This window comes from Haliaeetus albicilla, chromosome 29, assembly GCF_947461875.1.
Source record: "Haliaeetus albicilla chromosome 29, bHalAlb1.1, whole genome shotgun sequence".
NCBI lineage: Eukaryota > Metazoa > Chordata > Aves > Accipitriformes > Accipitridae > Haliaeetus > Haliaeetus albicilla.
Window position 1 is genome coordinate 5,061,606 of NC_091511.1, and position 20,351 is coordinate 5,081,956.

Here is a 20,351-nt window from a genome sequence, read left to right on the forward strand (position 1 = left end):
AGAACGGGGGGGGGGGGGTGGGGGGGGGCCGGGGAGTGACCCCCCCCGCCCCCGGTAAAGTGCAGGACGGGGACCCCCCCCAGGGATGGGGACCCCCCCCAGGGATGGGGACACGCAGGGGCCGGGGGACGGAGAGCGGATTCCCCCCGCCCCGGGGTGATGGGCTGCCGCCCCCAGCCACGCTGCCGCCTGATTGGCTCCGGACCGGATCCCACCCCGCGGTCACAGCCTCTCCTCATTGGCTCCAGGCTGGATCCCACCCCACGGTCACAGTCACTCCTCATTGGCTCCAGCCTGGATCCCACCCCACGGTCACAGCCTCTCCTCATTGGCTCCAGACCGGATCCCATCTTGTCCCACAGTCACTCCTGATTGGCTCCAGACAGGATCTAACCCCACAGTCACGGCCTCTCCTCATTGGCTCCACACTGGATCCTGCCCTGTCTCACAGTCACTCCTCATTGGCTCCAGACCGGATCCAACCCCAGAGTCACAACCTCTCCCGATTGGCTCCAGCCTGGATCCCCCCCCACAGTCACAGCCTCTCCCCATTGGCTCCACACTGGATCCCGCCCTGTCCCACAACCTCTCCTGATTGGCTCCAGACCGGATCCCACCCCGCAGTCACAGCCTCTCCTGATTGGCTCCACACCAGATCCCACCCCAAGCCGGAGTCTCTCCCGACTGGACCGGGACCAGGTCCCAGCCCAACCCGCAGGGACTCCCGATTGGGTCGGGACCGGATCCCGCCCCGATCCGGCACGACTCCCCACTGGATGGAGACCGGATCCGCCCCTCCAATCCAAAGCCACTCCCGATTGGATCATGGCCGGATCCCATCCCAACCCAGAGTTATTCCTGCTCGGACGGGGGCTGGATCTGGCCCCGGCCCCATCACACCGCGACCAGATCCCACCCCCAACCGGACACGGGATCTCCTCCCCGCCCAGGCAGAGCCACTCCTGATTGGACCGCAGCTGGCCCCACCCGATCCACACCCATTCCCACTCCCGATTGGCTCCAGACTCAAGCCCGCCTCAATCTGGAGTGACCCACAATCAGACCCACACCCATTTCGTCGTTCCCCCCCCCCCCCCAAAGTCCCTCCGGATTGGCCCGGCACCAGATCCCCTCCAGCCGCCCATTGACTGCAGACCTCTTCCCGCCTCCACGCTGAGTCACTCCCGATTGGCTCGAGACCAGATCCCACCCCTACCGAGCGCCACTCCTGATTGGCTCAACACCAGATCCCAAACGAAACTGAAAGCCGCTCCCGATTGGCCCGACACCGGACCCCGCTCTAACCGAGCGCCACTCCTGGTTGGCTCAACACTGGATCCCACCCCCACAAAAAGCCACTCCCACTGGCTCAAGACCAGATCCTGCCCCAACAGAGAGCTGCTCTCGATTGGCCCAAGACCGGATCCCGCCCCTACTGAGTGCCACTCCTGATTGGCTCAACACTGGATCCCAAATGAAACTGAAAGCTGCTCCCGATTGGCTCGAGACCGGGTCCCGCCCCTACTGAGCGCCACTCCTGATTGGCTCAACACTGGACCCCAAATAAATTGAAAGCTGCTGATTGGCTCCACACCAGATCCCGACCCGACCCAGAGTCGCTCCCGATCGGCTCGAGACCGGCCCCCGCCCCAACACAACGCCCCTTCTGATTGGCTCAACGCTGGATCCCCCACCCCACCGAGCCGCTCCCGATTGGCTCCAGCCTCAATCCTCCTCCAGACCGGATCCCGCCCCGCCCCAGCAGAGCCCCTCTCCATTGGACGGAGGCAGGATCCCTCCCCTCCCTGGTCCTTCCCCCCCCCGCCCCGCCAGCCCCCTTAGTGCAAATGGTTCCCTATAGGCTAAAAACGTGGAACAAAAAACTGGAAGAACGAGTAAAGCGGCGACGGGGGATTGGGGGGGGGGGGGGGCAGATGCCCACCCCCGCACCCCCCCCAGCCCCCCCCCCTCACCCCAGCCCGGCCTCGGGGGGGGGGTCCTGGGGACGCCCCCGCTTCCCCCCCCCCGGCTTTCTAGAGATGAAAGTGCAAAGTGGGGGGGGGGGGCACCCGATTGGGGGGGGGTGGGGGGGGTCTCCGCGCCCCTCGCTGTGCTTTTCGGTAATAAAAACGGAGGGGGGGGTCGGGGGGGCTGCGGGGGTCGGGGTGCGCGGGAGGGTGTGCGTGTGGCTGCCTGCGTGCGCGGGAGGGTTTTTTGGGGGGGGGGAGATGGAGGCGGGGGGAGGGGGGATGGCGGTGGTGGGGGGGGGGTCCCGTCCGTCCGTCCGTCGGTCTGTCCGCCCGCGGGCGCGCTCACAGTCAGCTGACCCGCTCGGGGACAGGCGTCCTGGTGTCGACCGTCTCCTCCCGGCCGGGGGGCCGCGGCACGGAGGCGCTGGGAGGGGGGGGGGGCCGCCGCCGCCGACGAGGAGGAGGAAGAGGAGGAAGAGGAGGAGGAGGAGGAGGAAGAAGAGGAGGAGGAGGAGGAGGCAGTGTCTTTGTGCTCGGCCTCCCCTCGGTGTTTGTAGGGCGGCGGGGGCGGCGGCGGGGGGGGGTGAGTCTTAGCCGGCTCCTTGGCGCAGCCGTCGGGGGCCGCCGGACCCCCCCGTTCCTCCGAGCACCCCTTCCCGCTGAAGTCCTGAGCCGACGGGGGGGGGCTGGCGCTGTCCTTGGGGCTGGCGGGGGGCTCGGGAGGCGGCGGCGGCGGCGGGGGGGGTGGCGGCGAAGCCCCCCGTTCCTTCTTGCCGGGCGGCGGCGGCGGCGCCGGTGGCGCCGGCGACGCCGCGACGCCGCGACCCTTGGGGCTGCCCTCCTTGCTGCGCCGGCCGGGGCTGCGGGCGCTCCTGGGTCCCTTGGGGCCGCGTTCGGGGGGCGGCGGGGGGGGTTTGGCGGCCTCCCGCGCTTCCAGGACCACCGTCTCCCGCGTCTTCCGTTTCTTGATGGGCAACACCGTCTCCTGCACCGCCGGTGGGGCGGCCGCTTTCTTCTTAGCCTCCGGCGCGACTCCCGCCGGGCCGCCCGTCCCCGTCACTCCCGCCGGTTTCCGTCCCCGTTTTTTGGGGACGGCTTGGCTATCCGGCTCCGATTTCCGCTTCCGTCCGGGACGTTTGACGGCCAGGACCTGGGCCGAGGTGGTGGCCGTCCCCGCCTCGGCGCGGGCCCCCGGCTGCCCCGGTTGGAAGGGCATTTTCACCAGGAGCTTGCCGGAGCTCTTCTCGATCACCCGCTTCACCTGCACGCCCTCCGAGGCCGCCGTCTTCGGTTTGGCCACCCCGCTGCCCTTGGGGCGGCCCCGGCCGCGGCCCGTCCCGGGGCCCCTGGGGGATTTGGGCTTCTTGGGGGGTCGCTGCTCCCGCCGGGAAGGGCTGCCCCGGCCGGTGACGGTGAAGTCGAAGTCGTTGGGGTCCAGGGAGGTGTCTCCTACCTTTTCGAAGTAGGCGATCAGCTCCACCTTGGAGCGGAAGGCTTTTCCCTGCGGGCTGGAGGGAGGGGAGGGGGAAGAGAAGGAGTCAGGGGTGGGGGGCGCGGGCGGTGGGACCCCCCTCCCGGCTCCCGGCGCCCTCCCGGCACTCACTTGATCAGGTAGACGTCGTATTTGCCGGCGGAGCGACCCGATTTCCTCTGCTTCAGCTTGCGGGTCCAGCCCTCGGGCAGCGTGGGGTCGTCGTACATGGGACCCCGGTCCCGGATGATGGAGCGACGCTGCTTGGGGGAAGCCGAAGCCTCCGGCGCTGCCGGCGCCGTCCCGGCACCCTCCGAGGTCTCGGCTTTGCCGGCTTCGGCCGGCTCGGCGGAGGGCTGCGCCGGCTCATGCTGCTGCTGCTGCTTCTCCTCCTTCCGCTCCTTCTTCACCTTCTTGGCCTTGGGGGGCCGCTCCTTCAGCCCCTGTAGGTTCTCCTCCGACTTCTCCTCCCTGCAAACACACAGAGCGGTCAGCGCCGGGAGGGAGCCGCGGACGCCGACGCACGGACGGACGGCAGCTCCGCCGGCGGGCGCCGCTCCACGGCACGGGGTCTCCCCGAAAATCAGTGCTGAAACCATTGGCTCCCGGGGCGGCGACGGGGATAAACGGCGGGGAATTGGGGAAAGCGCGGCAGGCGGGCGCCGGAGCCGCGGTCCGGCTGGCGAAGGATGGGTCCGGCCGGCGAAAGCTCGCTGCCGGGCCGGCGAGGGGAGCGGAGGAGGAGCGAGCGGAGGGGGAGGAGAGGCGGCTCCACGCGGGGCTGTAATTACGGCTGCGGGGGGAAAAAAAAATTAAATAAATAAATCAAAAATCAAAGTCTCGGTAAATAAACGGCGAGGGGAAACGCCGGGGGAACCTCCTGGGGCGGCGATGGCGGCGGTGGTCGTGGACGGGGGTCGGCCCTGGGGACGAGGGGACGGTGGCGAGGCCGGACACCCACCCAAAAAGCCGGGGTGTCCCCGAGGCCTCCGTCCCGGCGGGACCGAGGCTGCGGGAGGGCGAGGGTCCGGCGTCCCCGCCGGAGAGTGACCGGCGCATCTGTGGCTAAATATAGCCCCGGTGGGCTGCGCGCGGCCCCCGGCGCCGGCCCCCCTGCCGCTCGTGCCCCGACGGAGAAGGGGGTTTCGGCGCGGGGGGCACCACGGTCACGCCGCGCTGCCGGCCGGCACACGGTGGCGCTCGGGCCCCACGCGCAATCGCCGCCGGACCCCCCAGGACCCCCACGCCGGCGGCACCCGGTGGCACGTGGCTCGGTGCCGGGGGACCCGCCGGTGCCCCCCGCGGGGTCTCTCGGGGACGCGGCTGCCGTCCCCTCGGCGGGCGCAGGCTCTCAGCAAAGCCCGGCAGCCCCCTGGGGTGCCGCCGTCCTCCCGCCGAGCGGTTTTGGGGTGCAAGGCTCCTCCTGGGGACGCCGCGCCCCCAGGGGCCGCGGTGGGGACCCCCCGCTTTCCCCCGCACCGCCGTCCTTGCTTCCCCGGCGCCAGCAAACGCCGTCTGGTGCCGTCGGCCCGCCCGGCACGGGGGTCCCCTCCTGGCAAGGAAAGAGCAGAGAAAGTGAGGCTGGGGGGAGGACGCGACACCCCCTGACCCCCCGGGACGCGAAGCGGGGGAGTCCGGCAGGAAATTAAGGGCTCGTTAGCGCTGGCGCCCCGTTTCCCACACTGAGACGGCACAGGTCGGGCGAACGCAGCCCCAAATAACCCCCCCCGAGGGTCTCATGCAGGCGGCGGGGGGCTCACGGGGTCCCCGCGGTGCTGGGGGGGCCGTGGCGGTGCCGCGGCGGTGCCGCCACCGCCGCCCCCCCCCCCACCCCGTCCCCGTCCCTCCCGGGCAGCCGGCGGGGAAAGGCCGGCGCGGGGTTTATCCACCGGCGGTGGCGGGATGCGCGGCGTTAATCGGAGAGCGGGGATTAGGAGCCCCCCCCATGCCGGCCCCCGACCCCCCCTGCCGCCGCCCGCCCCCGCTCGTCAAAGAATGGCCCCTGTGTGTCACTAACGAGGCCCGGCACTAATCAGGAGGCCGTGTGTCGCACTGGATACGGGCACCGGTTCCCTCAGCTGCCGGCGGAGCCGGGAGCTGCACGGGGGGACGGTGGTGGAGGGTCGGGGGGGGCAACGGCCAAGCCCCCCCCTCCCTGCCCCAGCAGCACCGGTGCGGAGGCCGGCCCGGCACGGGGCTCCCCCCCGCGCGCCGGATTGCCAAAGGTCGCGGCGAGCGCTCGCCGAAAAGGCGGGAAGGGGAGCGGCGGGGGAGGGCGCCGGCAGCGCCGACGCCGAACTTTGGGGAAAAGGGGAAGTGGGGCGGGGAGGACGGGGAACCCCCCGGTGAGAGCCCCCCGGCGGCCACGGCTCCCACGGGACCCCCAGCTTGCAGCGAGGGGGAACTCCGGGCAGCCAAAAAACCCACCGGGAAGCCACCCCGCGCGCCCGGTGCCGTCCCGCGGCGGTGGTGTCGCGATGCCGAAACCCCCGTGGCCAGGGCGACACTGGGGGTCCGGCGCGGCTCCCTGGCGCTGGGGGAAGGTCAGATCTCGTTAGCGTAACGATCACCGGGGAACAAAACAACGTCGCGGTGATGAATCTCCCACCCTGGCCGAGCCGGGGTCGCGGCGGTGCCGGCGGACAGGGGACCGCCGTGCGGGCGCAGCGCCGCAGGGATCGGTTTTCCGACGGCGTCGTGGCCCCGGCGAGCTTCTCCCCGCTCCGACGGCGCCGGCGGGACGGAGCCGCAGAACCGAGACCGCCCTGGCGCGGGTCGGTGCCCACCGCCAGCGAGACGGAGGCGAAGGACGTGGGGTGACGCCGAGGGGATGGGACGCTTGGCGTGAGCCGGAGCCGGCCGGCGCCACGGCTAAATCCGGCGTCGGCGCTCGCGGGACGCCCCGGCCAGTACCGAAGGCGTCCGCCCGGCCACGCTCACCGTACGGCGCCGGGGTCCCGCCGAAAGGACGGCAGCGATGCTCCTCGCCGCGTCGATGGGGTCACGGCGAGCGTGGCGTGGCGAGAGGCGGCGAAAGCGCCGCGGCGGGCGACGGCACGGGCGAGGAGGAGGTCGGCGCAAGCGGGGACGCTGCTGACGGAGCGCGGCGTTCCGGCGGGCGGCGAAGGGGGTCGGCGTCAGTGGGACCCGGCGTCGGCGTGGCGTCACCCACCCGCGTCGGAGGGGCCGGCGCGCTCGCCGGTGTCTCGGGGTGCCGGCGGTTCGGAGGAGGCCGCGGGGGTCGGCGCGGGCGCTGACGGCGAGATCGGCACGAGGGCGCGGTGCCGGGGCTCGACGGCGGCCGCCGGCGGACGGGGCCGAGCGGCGCGTTTCGGGGTAATTCGGAGTGTTTCGGGGCGCGGCGTGAGCGCCGCGCTTTGGGGGATTTGGGGGTATTTCGGAGCACGCTGAGGGGTCGGCACGAGCACCGTGTTTTGGGCTAATTCGGGGTATTTTGGGGCGCAGCGTGAGCACCGTGTTTTGGGCTAATTCGGGGTATTTTGGGGCGCAGCGTGAGCGCCGTGTTTTGGGCTAATTTGGGGTAATTCTGGGCACGGCGTGAGCACCGTCCTTTGGGGTAATTCTGGGTATTCTGGGGCGCAGCGTGAGCGCCGTATTTTGGGGTAATTTGGGGTACTTCGAGGCACAGCACGAGCGCTGTATTTTGGGGCAATTTGGGGTATTTTGAGGCGCAGCACGAGCGCGACGTTTCGGGGTAATTCGGGGTACTTCGAGGCGCAGCACGAGCACTGTATTTTGGGGTAATTCGGGGTACTTTGGGGCGCAGCACGAGTGCCGTATTTCAGGGTAATTTTGGGGTATTTTGAGGCACAGCATGAGCGCCGTATTTTGGGGTAATTCGGGGCACTTCGAGGCACAGCACGAGCGCCGTAATTCGGGGTACTTCGGGGCGCAGCACGAGCGCCGTATTTTGGGGTAATTCGGGGTATTCTGAGGCGCAGTGTGAGCGCCGTATTTTGGGGTAATTTGGGGTACTTCGAGACACAGCACGAGCGCCTTGTTTCGGGTTAATTCGGGGTACTTCGGGGCGCAGCACGAGCGCCGTATTTTGTGGTAATTTGGGGTATTCCAAGGCGCAGCACGAGCGCCATGTTTTGGGGTAATTCAGGGCACTTTGAGGCGCAGCACGAGCGCTGTATTTTGGGGTAATTCCGGGTATTCCAAGGCGCAGCACGAGCGCCGTATTTTGGGGTAATTCGGGGCACTTTGAGGCGCAGCACGAGCGCCGTATTTCGGGGTAATTCGGGTATTCCGAGGCGCAGCACGAGCGCCGTATTTTGGGGTAACTTGGGGTATTCCGAGGCCCATATTTTGGGGTAATTTGGGGTACTTTGGGGTGCAGAACAAGCGCCACGTTTCGGGGTAATTCAGGGTACTTCGGGGCGCAGCACGAGCGCCGTATTTCGGGGTAATTCGGGGTATTCTGAGGCGCAGCGCGAGCGCCACATTTTGGGTTAATCTGGGGTACTTCGGGGCGCAGCGCGAGCGCCGTATTTCGGGGTAATTCGGGGTATTCCGAGGCGCAGCGCGAGCGCCACATTTTGGGTTAATTCGGGGTACTTCGGGGCGCAGCGCGAGCGCCGTATTTCGGGCTCGCTCGGGCCGTTTCGGGGCGCAGCACGAGCGCGGCAGTTGGGGGCAATTCTGGGTAGTTCGGGGTTTTTTGGGGGGGGGGCGCAGCCCGAGCGCGGGATTTCGACTTAATTCGGGGACGAGCCCGGGGTGGGGGGGGGGTGTCATTTGTTTGTGTTGTGTTTTTTTTTAGTGGGGGGCATCTCGGGGCGCACCGGGGGGGTCCCTACGTTGTGACCCACTGGGGGGGGGGCGTCTGTTTTTCGGGGTACACCCTGAGGGGGGGGGGCACCCCCTGTTTTTGGGGGGGTCGCTCATTCTGGGGGGGTCGCTCATTCAGGTCGGGGGGGTGCCTATAGCGGGGGGGGGGTGCCTATGGGGGGGGGTCCCTATAGCGGGGGGGGGGGGGCCCGTCGGCCGTTAGTGACGCACTCACAGCGTACACCCCCCCCTCCCCAAAACCGCCCCCCCCCCCCAGTTCGGAGGCGCGCAAAACTGTGAGGGGGGGTGTGGGGGGGGTGTGGGGGGTGTGGGGGGGTCGTCCTCGCGCCAGCGCGGGAAAACCAGCGGCGGGACCCCCCCCCCTCCCCTCAGTCTCCGCCGCCCCCCCCCCTCTCTCTCCTTCTTCCTCCTCCTCCTCCTCCTCCTCCTCCCCCCCCCGTCCCCGCCGCCGCCCCGCCCGCCCCGCCGGTCACTCACAGCCTCTCCTCGTCTCCGCTCGGCGCCGCCGCCATTTTCTTCGCAGCTGAAGGGAGAGGGGAGGGAAAAAAAAAAAAAAAAAAAAAAAAAAAAAAAAAAAAAAAACACCACACCAACCCGCGGCGGGAGCGGGGGGGGGGAGGAGGGGGGGGAAGGGGGGGGGAAGAGAGAAAGGGGGGGGGACGCTGAAGCGGGGGGGGGGGAGAGGGAGGGAGCGCGCGAGGAGGGGGGGGGGGAAAGGGGGGGGCCGGGTGGCCCAAACCGAGCCGGAGAGGAAACGCGGAGCGGCCCGCGCCCCGCCCCGCCCGCCAGCCCATTGGCGGGCCGGCCCGCCGCTCAGGGAGAGAAGTCGGTGCCGATTGGTCGGCGGTTTTCCCCCCCGGAGGAGGAGCCGTTGGGCTGGCGGCGGCCGTTGGAATTGGCGGGAAGGGCTGTCAGTAAGGGCGTCCCGGTGGGGGCGGGGCCGACGGAGCGCGCGCGGGCGCCCGTTGGGCCCGCGCCGGGACGCTGGGTTCTTATTGGTCGGCGGCGACGCCCGTCACGGCCCCCAAAGGGGGCGGGAAACCGTCGCTCTCCTCCTCCTCCTCCCCCCCCCCCCCTTTTCCTCCGGGCTGTGAGGGGTTTGAAAAATCCAACGGCCGTTAACGGTCGCCGGCCCCGCCCCGCGCCCTCCCTCAGCCCCGGCGGGCGGGGGGGGACGCGCAGACACTCCCGGTACCTCACGGCGGTGCCTCAGGTCGTTCCCCCTCAGGTGCCCCCGAGGGTCCCGCCCTGATATTTCCCCCCCCAAGTGCTTTAGGGGACCCCTAGCCCCCCACCCCGGGCACCTCAGGGGACCCCCGGGTGCCTTGGGGGACCCCCAGCCGCCCCCGGGTACCTCAGCAGTTCCCCCGGGGACCCCAACTGCCCCTCAGGTACCTCAACTGCCCCCCGGTACCTCAGTAGGACCCCCCCGGGCACTTTAAGGGACCCCCCGGTACCTCAGCTTCTTCTCAGGGGACCCCAACTGCCCCTCAGGTACCTCAGCTGCCCCCCGGTACCTCAACAGGGCTCCCCCAGGTACTTTAAGGGACCCCCCAGTACCTCAGGTACCTCAGCTTCTCCCCCGGGGACCCCAACTGCCCCTCAGGTACCTCAACTGCCCCCCGGTACCTCAGTAGGACCCCCCCAGATACTTTAAGGGACCCCCCAGTACCTCAGCTTCTCCTCAAGGGACCCCAAATGCCCCTCAGGTACCTCAACTGTCCCCCGGTACCTCAGTAGGACCCCCACGGATACTTTAAGGGACCCCCCGGTACCTCAGCAGCTCCTCAGGGGACTCCAGCTGCCCCTCAGGTACCTCAGCTGCCCCCCGGTACCTCAGTAGGACCCCCCCGGGCACTTTAAGGGACCCCCGGTACCTCAGCAGCTCCTCAGGGGACTTCAGCTGCCCCCCCCCCCAGGTACTTTAAGGGACCCCCCCGGTACCTCAGTTTCTCCTCAGGGGACCCCAACTGACCCTCGCCACGGGTACCTCAACCACCCCCCGATACCTCAGCAACCCCCCCCCCCGGGTACTTCAAGGGACCCCTGGGTACCTCAGGTACCTCAGCAGCGCCCCCCCCACTCCCTGGGTACTTCAAGGGACCCCCCAGTACCTCAGCAGCCCCCCTTGGTACCTCAGGGGACCCCAGGGTGCCTTAGGGGGTACACCAACCACCCACCAGGTACCCCAGCTGTCTGACACCCCCCCCAGGAGGGCTCCCCCACACACACACCATGGTAGCCACCCCAGTTGCCCCCCACGCCCCCCCCGCAGCCGCCTGCTCGGGGCACCGTGCCCACCCGCCCTGACCCACGGCCCTGGGTAAGTCTCCCAAGCCCCTGCCTGCCTGGTGGGGGGGGGTCCCACAGCCTCCCCCCCCACCATATGGGCACCACACAGGGCCACCGTGGCCACCCCCACGGCTCTCACTATGGGCACTACAGCCCAGGGAGGGGAGCGGGGGCCGTGGGACCCCCCCCCCGCCCCGTCACAGCAGCAGGGGATGAGTGGGGCTTGAGCGCTAATCCGCTCCCCGGCCCCCCACCATGGGGCAGCCCCCAGCCCGCTTCCAAAAGGGGACGACCCGAGGGGGCGAGTGGTTCTCCCCATGGCACCGCTGTGTCCGTGGGTCGGTCTGTCCGACCATCCCCTGCCTGGGGTTCCCCCCCCCGCCCCCCCCCCCTAGTGGGGGGCTCCCCACCGCCCCCCAGAGCGGGGCCGTAATCGTGTCAGCTCCGGTCCCGATTTAGCCCTAATCCCCGGCCGAGGTGATCGGCCTCGTTAACACCCTGCCGGGATTAAGGGGATGCTCACCCCTGACACCCCTGGGTGCTGGGGGGGGGTTGCCCCCCCTGCCGCAAGGCTTGCTGGGACATGTAGTCCCCCTGCACCCCCTGGAGGGGGCCATGACCCCCCACTGTCCCCAGGAACCCACGGCGGTGATGGGATGACCCAGGGGGTCAGCAGGGACCCCAGCACCCACTGGGGGGGGTCAGGGGGGTGCTGGGGGGCTTGGGAGGCATTTAGGGTGCGGGAAGGAGTCAGGGAGCTTTGGGGGTGCAGGGTGGGAGTGGGCCCTCAGGAGGGGTTTTGGGGTGCAGGGTGGGAGTGAGGGGCTGTGGAGGGGTTTTGGGGTGCAGGTAGGGATTAGGACAGTTTGGGGGTACCGGGTGGTCTCGGGGGGGTTTTGGGGTGCAGGTAGGAGTCAGGGAGGTTTGGGGGTGCAGGAAGGGCTGGTGAGGGGGGTTGGGGTGCAGAGTACCAGGGATGCAGTTTTGGGGTGCAGGTAGGAGTCAGGGCAGTTTGGGGGTGAAGGGTGGTCTCGGGGGGGGTGGTTGGGGTGCAGGTAGGAATCAAGGCAGTCTGGGGGCACAGGGTGGTCTCAGGAGAGTTTTGGGGTGCAGTTTGGGGGCGTGGGCAGGAGCGGGGCGCCCAGGAGGGGTTTTGGGGTGCTGGCTGCCCGCAGAGACGGTTTGGGGGTGCAGAGGGTCCTGGGGGGGGCCCCGCCCTCTGCGGCAGGAGCTAGTTAAGCCTTTGGGGGGGGGGTCTGATACCCCCTGATCCCCCCAACCCGCTAATCAGGGCTCGGGGGCGATTAGTCGCCCCAAAAGCGGCTTGACGGGTGGGTAAGCCCGGCTTGGCCAGCGCCCGCCCGTCGGATAAGCCGAGCTCAGCCGCGCTTTGCGGCGTTAGCCCCGATTAGGGGGCTGGGGGGGGGTCCGGCCCCATCCGCCCCCCTCCCTATAAAGGGTCCCGCCGGCCGCCCCCCTGGCCCGCACCCCTCCGCGTCCGCCCGCCCGTCCGTCCGTCCCCGCCGCCATGCAGAAGTCGCGGGAGGGCCGGGAGGAGCTCCCGGAGGACTTCTACATCCCCATGGCGCTGGACACCCCCAACCTGACGGCGCTGAGCCCCTTCCTGGTGCCCCAGACCCACCTGGGCAGCCCCGGGGTCTTCATGGGGATGTCGGCCTTCATGTTCATGCTGATCGCCCTGGGGGTGCCCATCAACGCCCTCACCATCTTCTGCACCGCCAAGTACAAGAAGCTGCGCTCCCACCTCAACTACATCCTGGTCAACCTGGCCGTCTCCAACCTGCTGGTCATCTGCGTCGGCTCCACCACCGCCTTCTACAGCTTCTCCCAGATGTACTTCGCCCTGGGGCCCACCGCCTGCAAGATCGAGGGCTTCGCCGCCACCCTCGGAGGTAGACGGGGACGGGGACGCGCCGTGGCGGGGAGGGGGGGGGACGTTGGGTGGGGGGGCGGACGGGGAGCAGAAGGACACGAGAGCGTGGGGACGTGAGGTGTGCGGGACACCAGGGCGTTGGGGACGTTGGGCGAGTGGGACACGGGGCAGAAGGACACCAGGGCTTGGGGACGTTGGGCAAGTGGGACGTGGAGCAAGTGGGACGTTGGGTATGGGGGACACCAGGGCGTTGGGGACGTTGGGCATGGGGATGTTGGGTGTGCGGGACGTTGGGACGTTGGGCATGGGGATGTTGGGTGTGTGGGACACCAGGGCATGGGGACGTTGGGTGTGTGGGCCACCAGGGCATGGGGACGTTGGGCGAGTGGGACGTTGAGTAAGTGGGACACCAGGACGTTGGGCATGGGGACGTTGGGTGTGTGGGACGTTGGGACGTTGGGCATGGGGATGTTGGGTGTGTGGGACACCAGGGCATGGGGACGTTGGGCGAGTGGGACGTTGAGTAAGTGGGACACCAGGACGTTGGGCATGGGGATGTTGGGTGTGTGGGACACCAGGGCATGGGGACGTTGGGCGAGTGGGACGTTGAGTAAGTGGGACACCAGGACGTTGGGTATGGGGACGTTGGGCAAGTGGGACACCAGGGCGTTGGGGACGTTGGTATGGGGACATTGGGTGTGTAGGATGTGGAGCAGAAGGACATGAGAGTGTGGGGACGTCAGGTGTGTGGGACACCAGGGCGTTGGGGACATTGGGGATGTTGGGCGTGGGGACGTTGGGCGAGTGGGACGTTGGGTAAGTGGGACACCAGGGCGTTGGGGATGTTGGGTGAGCGGGACGTGGGGCAGAAGGACACCAGGGCTTGGAGACGTTGGGTATTGGGGACGTTGGGTGCATAGGATGTGGGGACGTTGGAACATTGGGCATGGGGATGTTGGGTGTGTAGGATGTGGGGACGTTGGGCATGGGGATGTTGAGTAAGTGGGACACCAGCGTGTTGGGGACGTTGGGTATGGGGACATTGGGTGTGTAGGACGTGGAGCAGAAGGACATGAGAGTGTGGGGACGTTGGGCATGGGGACATTGGGTGTACGGGACACCAGGGCATGGGGACATCGGGCAAGTGCGATGTGGGGCAGAAGGACGCCAGGGCGTTGGGGACGTTGGTCATGGGGACGTTGGGCAAGTGGGACACCAGGGCGTTGGGGACGTTGGTCATGGGGACGTTGGGCAAGTGGGACACCAGGGCGTTGGGGACGTTGGGGTTATGGGACATGGGGTAGAAGGACAGTGGGTCATGGGGACATCAGGTGTGTGGAACATGGGGCAGAGGGACACCGTGGCACGGGGACGTCGGGGAGATGAGGACACGGGGACGTCGGGTGCGAGGGGACACGAAGTACGAGGACACCGTGGCATGGGGGACGTCGGGCGCGCGGGACCCGGCGCGTGGTGGCAGCGGGACCCCCCCCCACGTCCCGGGGCCGCGTGGGGTGGGTGGCACGGGGCAGCGGCGTCCCCTCTGTCCGCCCCCCCCCAGGCATGGTGAGCCTCTGGTCGCTGGCGGTGGTGGCCTTTGAGCGGTTCCTGGTGATCTGCAAGCCCCTGGGCAACTTCACCTTCCGGGGCAGCCACGCCGTCCTGGGCTGCGCCGCCACCTGGATCTTCGGCCTCGTTGCTTCTGTGCCCCCCCTCTTCGGCTGGAGCAGGTCTGGGGGTTCCCCGGGATTTGGGGGGGCTGCGGGAGGCAGCCGGCGCGAGGCGTGACTGTGTCTTCCCCCCCCCCCAGGTACATCCCCGAGGGGCTGCAGTGCTCCTGCGGCCCCGACTGGTACACCTCCAACAACAAGTGGAACAACGAGTCCTACGTCATCTTCCTCTTCTGCTTCTGCTTCGGCGTGCCCCTCGCCATCATCATCTTCTCCTACGGGCGCCTGCTCCTCACCCTGCGCGCGGTAAACCCCCACCCCAAATCCCCAGATCCCGCCCCCCCCCACCAAGGAGGACACGGGGCAGGGGGCACGGGCACCGGCTTTATTGGGGGGACGCAGAGGTGGGAGGGGAAGCAGCTGCCCACGGCGTGGTTGGGGGGGGACAGAGGGGTCCCTATAGGGGTGGCCATTCCCTGGGGGGACCCTATAGGGCTGGCGGTTCCCTGTGGGTCAGAGGGGACCCTATAGTGACAGCAGGTCCCTGGGTGGGGGGATGGACACCCTATAGAGACGATGGTTCCCCATGGGTCAGAGGCAACCTGACAGAGATGACTGTTCCCCAGGGTGACCCTATAGCGATGACAGTTCCCCGCAGGTCGGAGGGGACCCTATAGCGATGGCAGGTCCCTGGGGACGACGACGGACACCCTATAGAGATGATGGTTCCCCATGGGTCAGAGGCAACCCGACAGAGATGACTGTTCCCCAGGGTGACCCTATAGCAACAGTGGTTCCCCGCAGGTCAGAGGGGACCCCATAGCGACGGCAGGTCCCTGGGGAGATGACGGTTCCCCGCGGGTCGGAGGGGACCCGACGGAGATGTCCGTTCCCCAGGGTGACCCTATAGGGCTGGCAGTTCCACGCGGGTCAGAGGGGACCCTATAGCGATGGCAGGTCCCTGGGGGACGGACGGACACCCTATAGAGATGACGGTTCCCCGCGGGTCAGAGGGGACCCGACGGAGATGTCCGTTCCCCAGGGTGACCCTATAGCAATGGTGGTTCCGCGTGGGTCAGAGGGGACCCCATAGCGACGGCAGGTCCCTGGGGCGACACGCGGACAGACACCCTATAGAGACGACGGTTCGCCGCGGGTCCTCGCGGCCCCCTGAGCGCCGTCGTCGGTCGCCCCGCAGGTGGCGAAGCAGCAGGAGCAGTCGGCCACGACGCAGAAGGCGGAGCGGGAGGTGACCAAGATGGTGGTGGTGATGGTGCTGGGCTTCCTCATCTGCTGGGCGCCCTACTCGGCCTTCGCCCTCTGGGTGGTGACGCACCGGGGCCAGCCCTTCGACGTGGGGCTGGCCTCCATCCCCTCCGTCTTCTCCAAGGCCTCCACCGTCTACAACCCCGTCATCTACGTCTTCATGAACAAGCAGGTGGGGGCGGCGGCGGCCGGGGGGGCCGGGGGGTTAGAGGGGCCTCGGGGCCTCGGGGGGCACCGGCGAGGTCGCCCGGGGACGGCCGGGCAACACGGCCCAGGGATGCTCCAGTAACACGCCCCAGTGACCCCGGTAACGCCCCAGTGACCCCCCAACAGCATCCCAGGGATGCTCCAGTAACACGCCCCAGTGACCCCCAGTGATGCCCCACTGACACCCCAGTAACCCCCCACTGACACCCCAATAACATCCCAGTGATGCTCCAGTAACACGCCCCAGTGACCCCCAGTGATGCCCCACTGACACCCCAGTAACACGCCCCAGTGACCCCCTGGTGACACCCCAGTAACAGCCCAGTAACACAGCCCAGTGATGCTCCAGTGACCCCCTGGTGACACCCCAATAAGTCCCCAGTAACATCCCAGTAACCCCCCAGTGACACCCCAGTAACGCCCCAGTGACCCCCTGGTGACACCCCAATAACACAGCCCAGTGGCACCCCAATAACATGCCCCAGTGACACCCCAGTAAGGGACCAGTGATGCCTTAAGAACATGCCCCAGTGACCCCCTGGTGATGCCCCAATAACTCCCCAGTGACACTCCAGTAACATGCCCCAGTGATGCTCCAGCGATACCCCAGTAACCCACCCCAGTAACCCCCAGTGACACCCCAGTAAGGGACCAGTGATGGCCTAGGAACACACCCCAGTGACCCCCTGGTCACACCCCAATAACTCCCCAGTGATACCCCAGTAACCCACCCCAGTAACCCCCAGTGACACCCCAGTAAGGGACCAGTGATGGCCTAGGAACATGCCCCAGTGACCCCCTGGTCACACCCCAATAACTCCCCAGTGATACCCCAGTAACCCACCCCAGTAAGGGACCAGTGATGGCCTAAGAACATGCCCCAGTAACCCCCTGGCGACACCCCAATAACTCCCCAGTGACACCCCAGTAAGAGCCCAGCGACATCCGGGCAGCATGCCTGGTGACAGGGGGGACGCTGTCGGGGTGGGGGGGTGTGACAGCGGCGAGGGGGGGAGTGACACCGTCCCCCTCCCCAGTTCCGCTCCTGCATGCTGAAGCTGGTGTTCTGCGGGAAGAGCCCCTTCGGGGACGAGGACGACGTCTCGGGATCCTCGCAGGCCACCCAGGTCTCCTCCGTCTCCTCCAGCCAGGTCTCGCCCGCGTAGGCCGCCCCACGGCCGCCTCTGCCCCACGGGCGTTCGCCCCACGGTGGGCTCGGACCCCCCCCCACACACGTCTCCCCCACCCCGGGGCGGCGTGGGGCTCCCCGGGCGGTGGGGTGCCGGAGGGGGGGGGGACGCCGACGCGCACGTGGCTCGTCCGCCCGCCGTGGGGCAGCCCCACTGCTCTGTTGTACATACACCCCCCCCCTCGCCCCGCTGTACCCCACGGCATTAAACGCTGGAGATGCAGCCTCTGCCTCTGCACGGGGTGGGGGGGGGGGGTCCCCGTGTCCCCCCTGGAGCCGGCCCGCGGTGGGGGGGGGGGGCCGCGCGGCCGAGTTCTGCTAGTAGTGAGCTTTTTGCCAACGTAAATAGTTCAGAACTAGCGGAATTCCTGTCGCACGGCCCCGGGGGGGGGGCGGGCACGGCCCCACGGCGACCCACGGCGGTTCGCGGCGCCTCACCGCGGCCCGTCGTGCCCCACGGCGGCCCCTGATGCCCCCACGGCGGCCCGCGGAGTCCCGTGGCAGCCCCGTGGCGCTCCACGGCGGCCCGTGGTGTCCCTCGGCAGCCCCACGGAAGCCCACGGTGTCCCGCAGCACCCCACCGTGTCCCGTGGCACCCCAGCAGCCACCCGTGGCATCCCTCAGTAGCCCCACAGCACCCCACAGTGGCCACTGGTGGCCTGCGCCAGACCCACGGCAGCCCGGGGTGTCCCACATTGTGTCCCACCGCACTCCATAACACCCCGTGGCAGCCCCACAGCACCCCACGGTGCCCCGTGGCACTCCACGGTCTCCCACCAAGACCCCACGGCACACATCTTGTCCCACAGCAGCCCCACAGCCCCACACAGTGGCCAGCGGTGTCCCGTGGCATCCCACAGCACCCCACGGTGGCCACCGGTGTCCTGTGACAGACCCACGGCAGCCCGGGGTGTCCCACAGCACCCCACTGTGCCCCACGTCACCCCACAGCACCCCACAGTCCCCCACAGCGGCCAGTGGTGTCCCGTGGCGCCCCACAGCACCCCACGGCACCCCACCACGTCCCGTGGCATCCCACAGCGGCCACCGGTGTCCTGTGACAGACCCACGGCAGCCCGGGGTGTCCCATGGCAGCCCCACAGCACCCCACGTCACCTCACAGCACCCCACTATGTCCCACAGCAGCCCGTTGTATCCCACATCACCCCATTGTGCCCCACAGCACCCCCACAGCCCCGCACAGCACCCCACGGCACCCCACAGCAGCCCGTGTTGTCCCACGGGGGCCCACAGCACCCCACTATGTCCCGTGGCACCCAAACATCCACCCCCGGCACCCCACAGCGGCCACTGGTGTCCTGCGCCAGACCCACGGCAGCCCGGGGTGTCCCACAGCACCCCACAGCCCCACACAGCACCCCATCGTGTCCCACAGCACCCCACGGTGCCCCACAGCAGCCCCACACAGCACCCCACAGCCCCACACAGCACCCCATCGTGTCCCACAGCACCCCACTGTGTCCCACGTCACCCCATCGTGTCCCACAGCACCCCACAGCACCCCACTGTGTCCCACAGCACCCCATGGTGCCCCACAGCAGCCCCACACAGCACCCCACTGTGTCCCACAGCACCCCATCATGTCCCACAGCACCCCATCGTGTCCCACGTCACCCCACAGCACCCCACTGTGTCCCACAGCACCCCATCATGTCCCACAGCACCCCACTGTGTCCCACAGCACCCCATGGTGCCCCACAGCAGCCCCACACAGCACCCCACTGTGCCCCACAGCACCTCACAGCCCCACACAGCACCCCATCGTGTCCCACGTCACCCCACAGCACCCCACTGTGCCCCACAGCACCCCACAGCCCCCCACAGCACCCCATCGTGTCCCACGTCACCCCACAGCACCCCACTGTGTCCCACAGCACCCCATCATGTCCCACAGGACCCCATCGTGTCCCACAGCACCCCACTGTGTCCCACGTGGGGACCCCGTGGCATCCCACAGCAGCCCCACACACCCCACATCATCCATGGTGTCCCCACGGCCCCCCGCCGCGGCCCCACAGCCGCCCTGCAGCACCCGTGACGTTCCCAAACCCCCCCACGCCCCCCCCCCACCTCCCAGCCCCACGGCACTTACCCACCCCAGCTCCAGCGGGGTCCGGCTGCCCCCCAGGCGCTGTGGGGAGAGAGACAGGGAGTGGGGGGCACCGACACCCCCATAGGACCCCCCCCTCAACCCACCTGCCCCACACGGGGGGCTCCCGCCACCCCACGGCCCCACCACGGGGCAGCCCACCCCCCCCACCCCTTTCCTCGCCCGAAACGGGGGTCCCGCACCCCGCCGGCGCACCCCACGCGCTGCGCCCCGTTCTCCCCACCGCCGCCGTCGCCGCGCCCCCTTTTCCCCTCCCGGGGGATTAAAATTTCCAGTGTCCCCCCTAATCGGACTCCCCCGGGGCGACCCGAAAATCCCCGGATTAGGGGTGGGGGGGCGTGGGGGGGGCGGCTCCCGGTTGCGCCGGAGAGGATTAGGGTCGGGGCTGGGGGGCACCTTTGGGGCGATGGGTCCCCGGGGAGCACCCCCAAACCCCGCACCCCCTGCGGACCCCCCCGTCGGAGCAGAGCGGGGTGACGGCCCCCCACCTTTGGGGCCCCCCTCGTTAATCCACCCCCCTCCCCGGCTAGGCCTAATTGCTAATTAAGGCTGCGGGCTATTTTTAAGGGTGCTGGGGCGAGGTGGGGGGGGGGGGGGGGGGTGGCCCCGTTCCCCCCGTGCCCTACTTGGCCCCGCGCCGCAGCCCCCCCCGGTGATGTAACCGCCTTGGCCCCATGACCGCGATCTGTCGGGCCCCATGAGCGTCAGCGCCCCGACGCCGTGGGGCGGGAGGGGGTCCAGCACCCCGCTGTGGGGCGGGAAGGGGCCCAGCACCCCACCATGGGGCGGGAAGGGGTTCAAGACCCCACTATGTGGGGCAGGATGGGTGCCAGCACCCTGCCGTGGGGCAGGAGGGGGTTCAAGACCCCACTATGTGGGGCGGGATGGGTGCCAGCACCCTGCTATGGGTCAGGAGGGGTTCAAGACCCCGCTATGTGGGGCAGGATGGGTGCCAGCACCCTGCCATGGGGTGAGAAGGGGCTCAGCACCCCGCCATGGGGCAGGAGGGGTCACAGCACTTCGCCGTGGGGCAGGAAGGGGATTCAAGACCCCGCTTTCTGGGGCAGGATGGGTGCCAGCACGCCACCATGGGGCAGGATGGGTGCCAGCACCCTGCCATGGGGTGAGAAGGGGCTCAGCACCCCACCGTGGGGCGGGAAGGGGTTCAAGACCCTGCTATGTGGGGCAGGATGGGTGCCAGCACCCTGCCGTGGGGCAGCAGGGGCTTCAAGACCCCACTATGTGGGGCAGGATGGGTGCCAGCACCCTGCCGTGGGGCAGGAGGGGTCACAGCACCCTGCCGTGGGGCGGGAAGGGGCCCAGCACCCCGTCATGGGGCAGGAGGGGGTTGAAAACCCCGCTATGTGGGGCAGGATGGGTGCCAGCACCCCACCATGGGGTGGGAAAAGGCCCAGCACCCTGACATGGGGCAGGAGGGGGTTGAAG

At 68.8% G+C, this 20,351-nt stretch overlaps 3 protein-coding genes across 4 annotated transcripts; 2 read left to right on the forward strand and 1 right to left on the reverse strand.

Moving 5' to 3' along the window:
• Positions 1-104: 104 nt before the first annotated feature.
• Positions 105-1,433, forward strand: LOC138682824 (WAS/WASL-interacting protein family member 1-like). Its single transcript, XM_069774292.1, has 2 exons — positions 105-534; positions 625-1,433. The coding sequence occupies exons 1-2, from the start codon at positions 105-107 to the stop codon at positions 1,146-1,148; spliced, it is 954 nt and encodes a 317-aa protein (XP_069630393.1). The 3' UTR covers positions 1,149-1,433.
• Positions 1,361-8,827, reverse strand: MECP2 (methyl-CpG binding protein 2). Of its 2 annotated transcripts, none has more exons than XR_011322730.1 (4): positions 8,734-8,827; positions 3,574-3,912; positions 1,526-3,478; positions 1,361-1,435 (listed from the first exon to the last, which is right to left on the reverse strand). XR_011322730.1 is itself a non-coding variant. In XM_069774270.1 (4 exons), the coding sequence occupies exons 1-4, from the start codon at positions 8,766-8,768 to the stop codon at positions 2,319-2,321; spliced, it is 1,443 nt and encodes a 480-aa protein (XP_069630371.1). In that variant the 5' UTR covers positions 8,769-8,827; the 3' UTR covers positions 2,217-2,318. The 2 variants fall into 2 exon arrangements, 1 of the variants encoding a protein (XP_069630371.1); XM_069774270.1 differs by lacking the exon at positions 1,361-1,435 and having other exon boundaries at positions 2,217-2,386; positions 2,478-3,478.
• Positions 8,828-11,828: 3,001 nt separating this feature from the next.
• LOC138682822 (blue-sensitive opsin) lies at positions 11,829-17,473 on the forward strand. The gene is made up of 5 exons (XM_069774290.1): positions 11,829-12,461; positions 14,004-14,172; positions 14,253-14,418; positions 15,311-15,550; positions 16,623-17,473. The coding sequence occupies exons 1-5, from the start codon at positions 12,077-12,079 to the stop codon at positions 16,749-16,751; spliced, it is 1,089 nt and encodes a 362-aa protein (XP_069630391.1). The 5' UTR covers positions 11,829-12,076; the 3' UTR covers positions 16,752-17,473.
• The last annotated feature ends 2,878 nt before the right edge of the window (positions 17,474-20,351 follow it).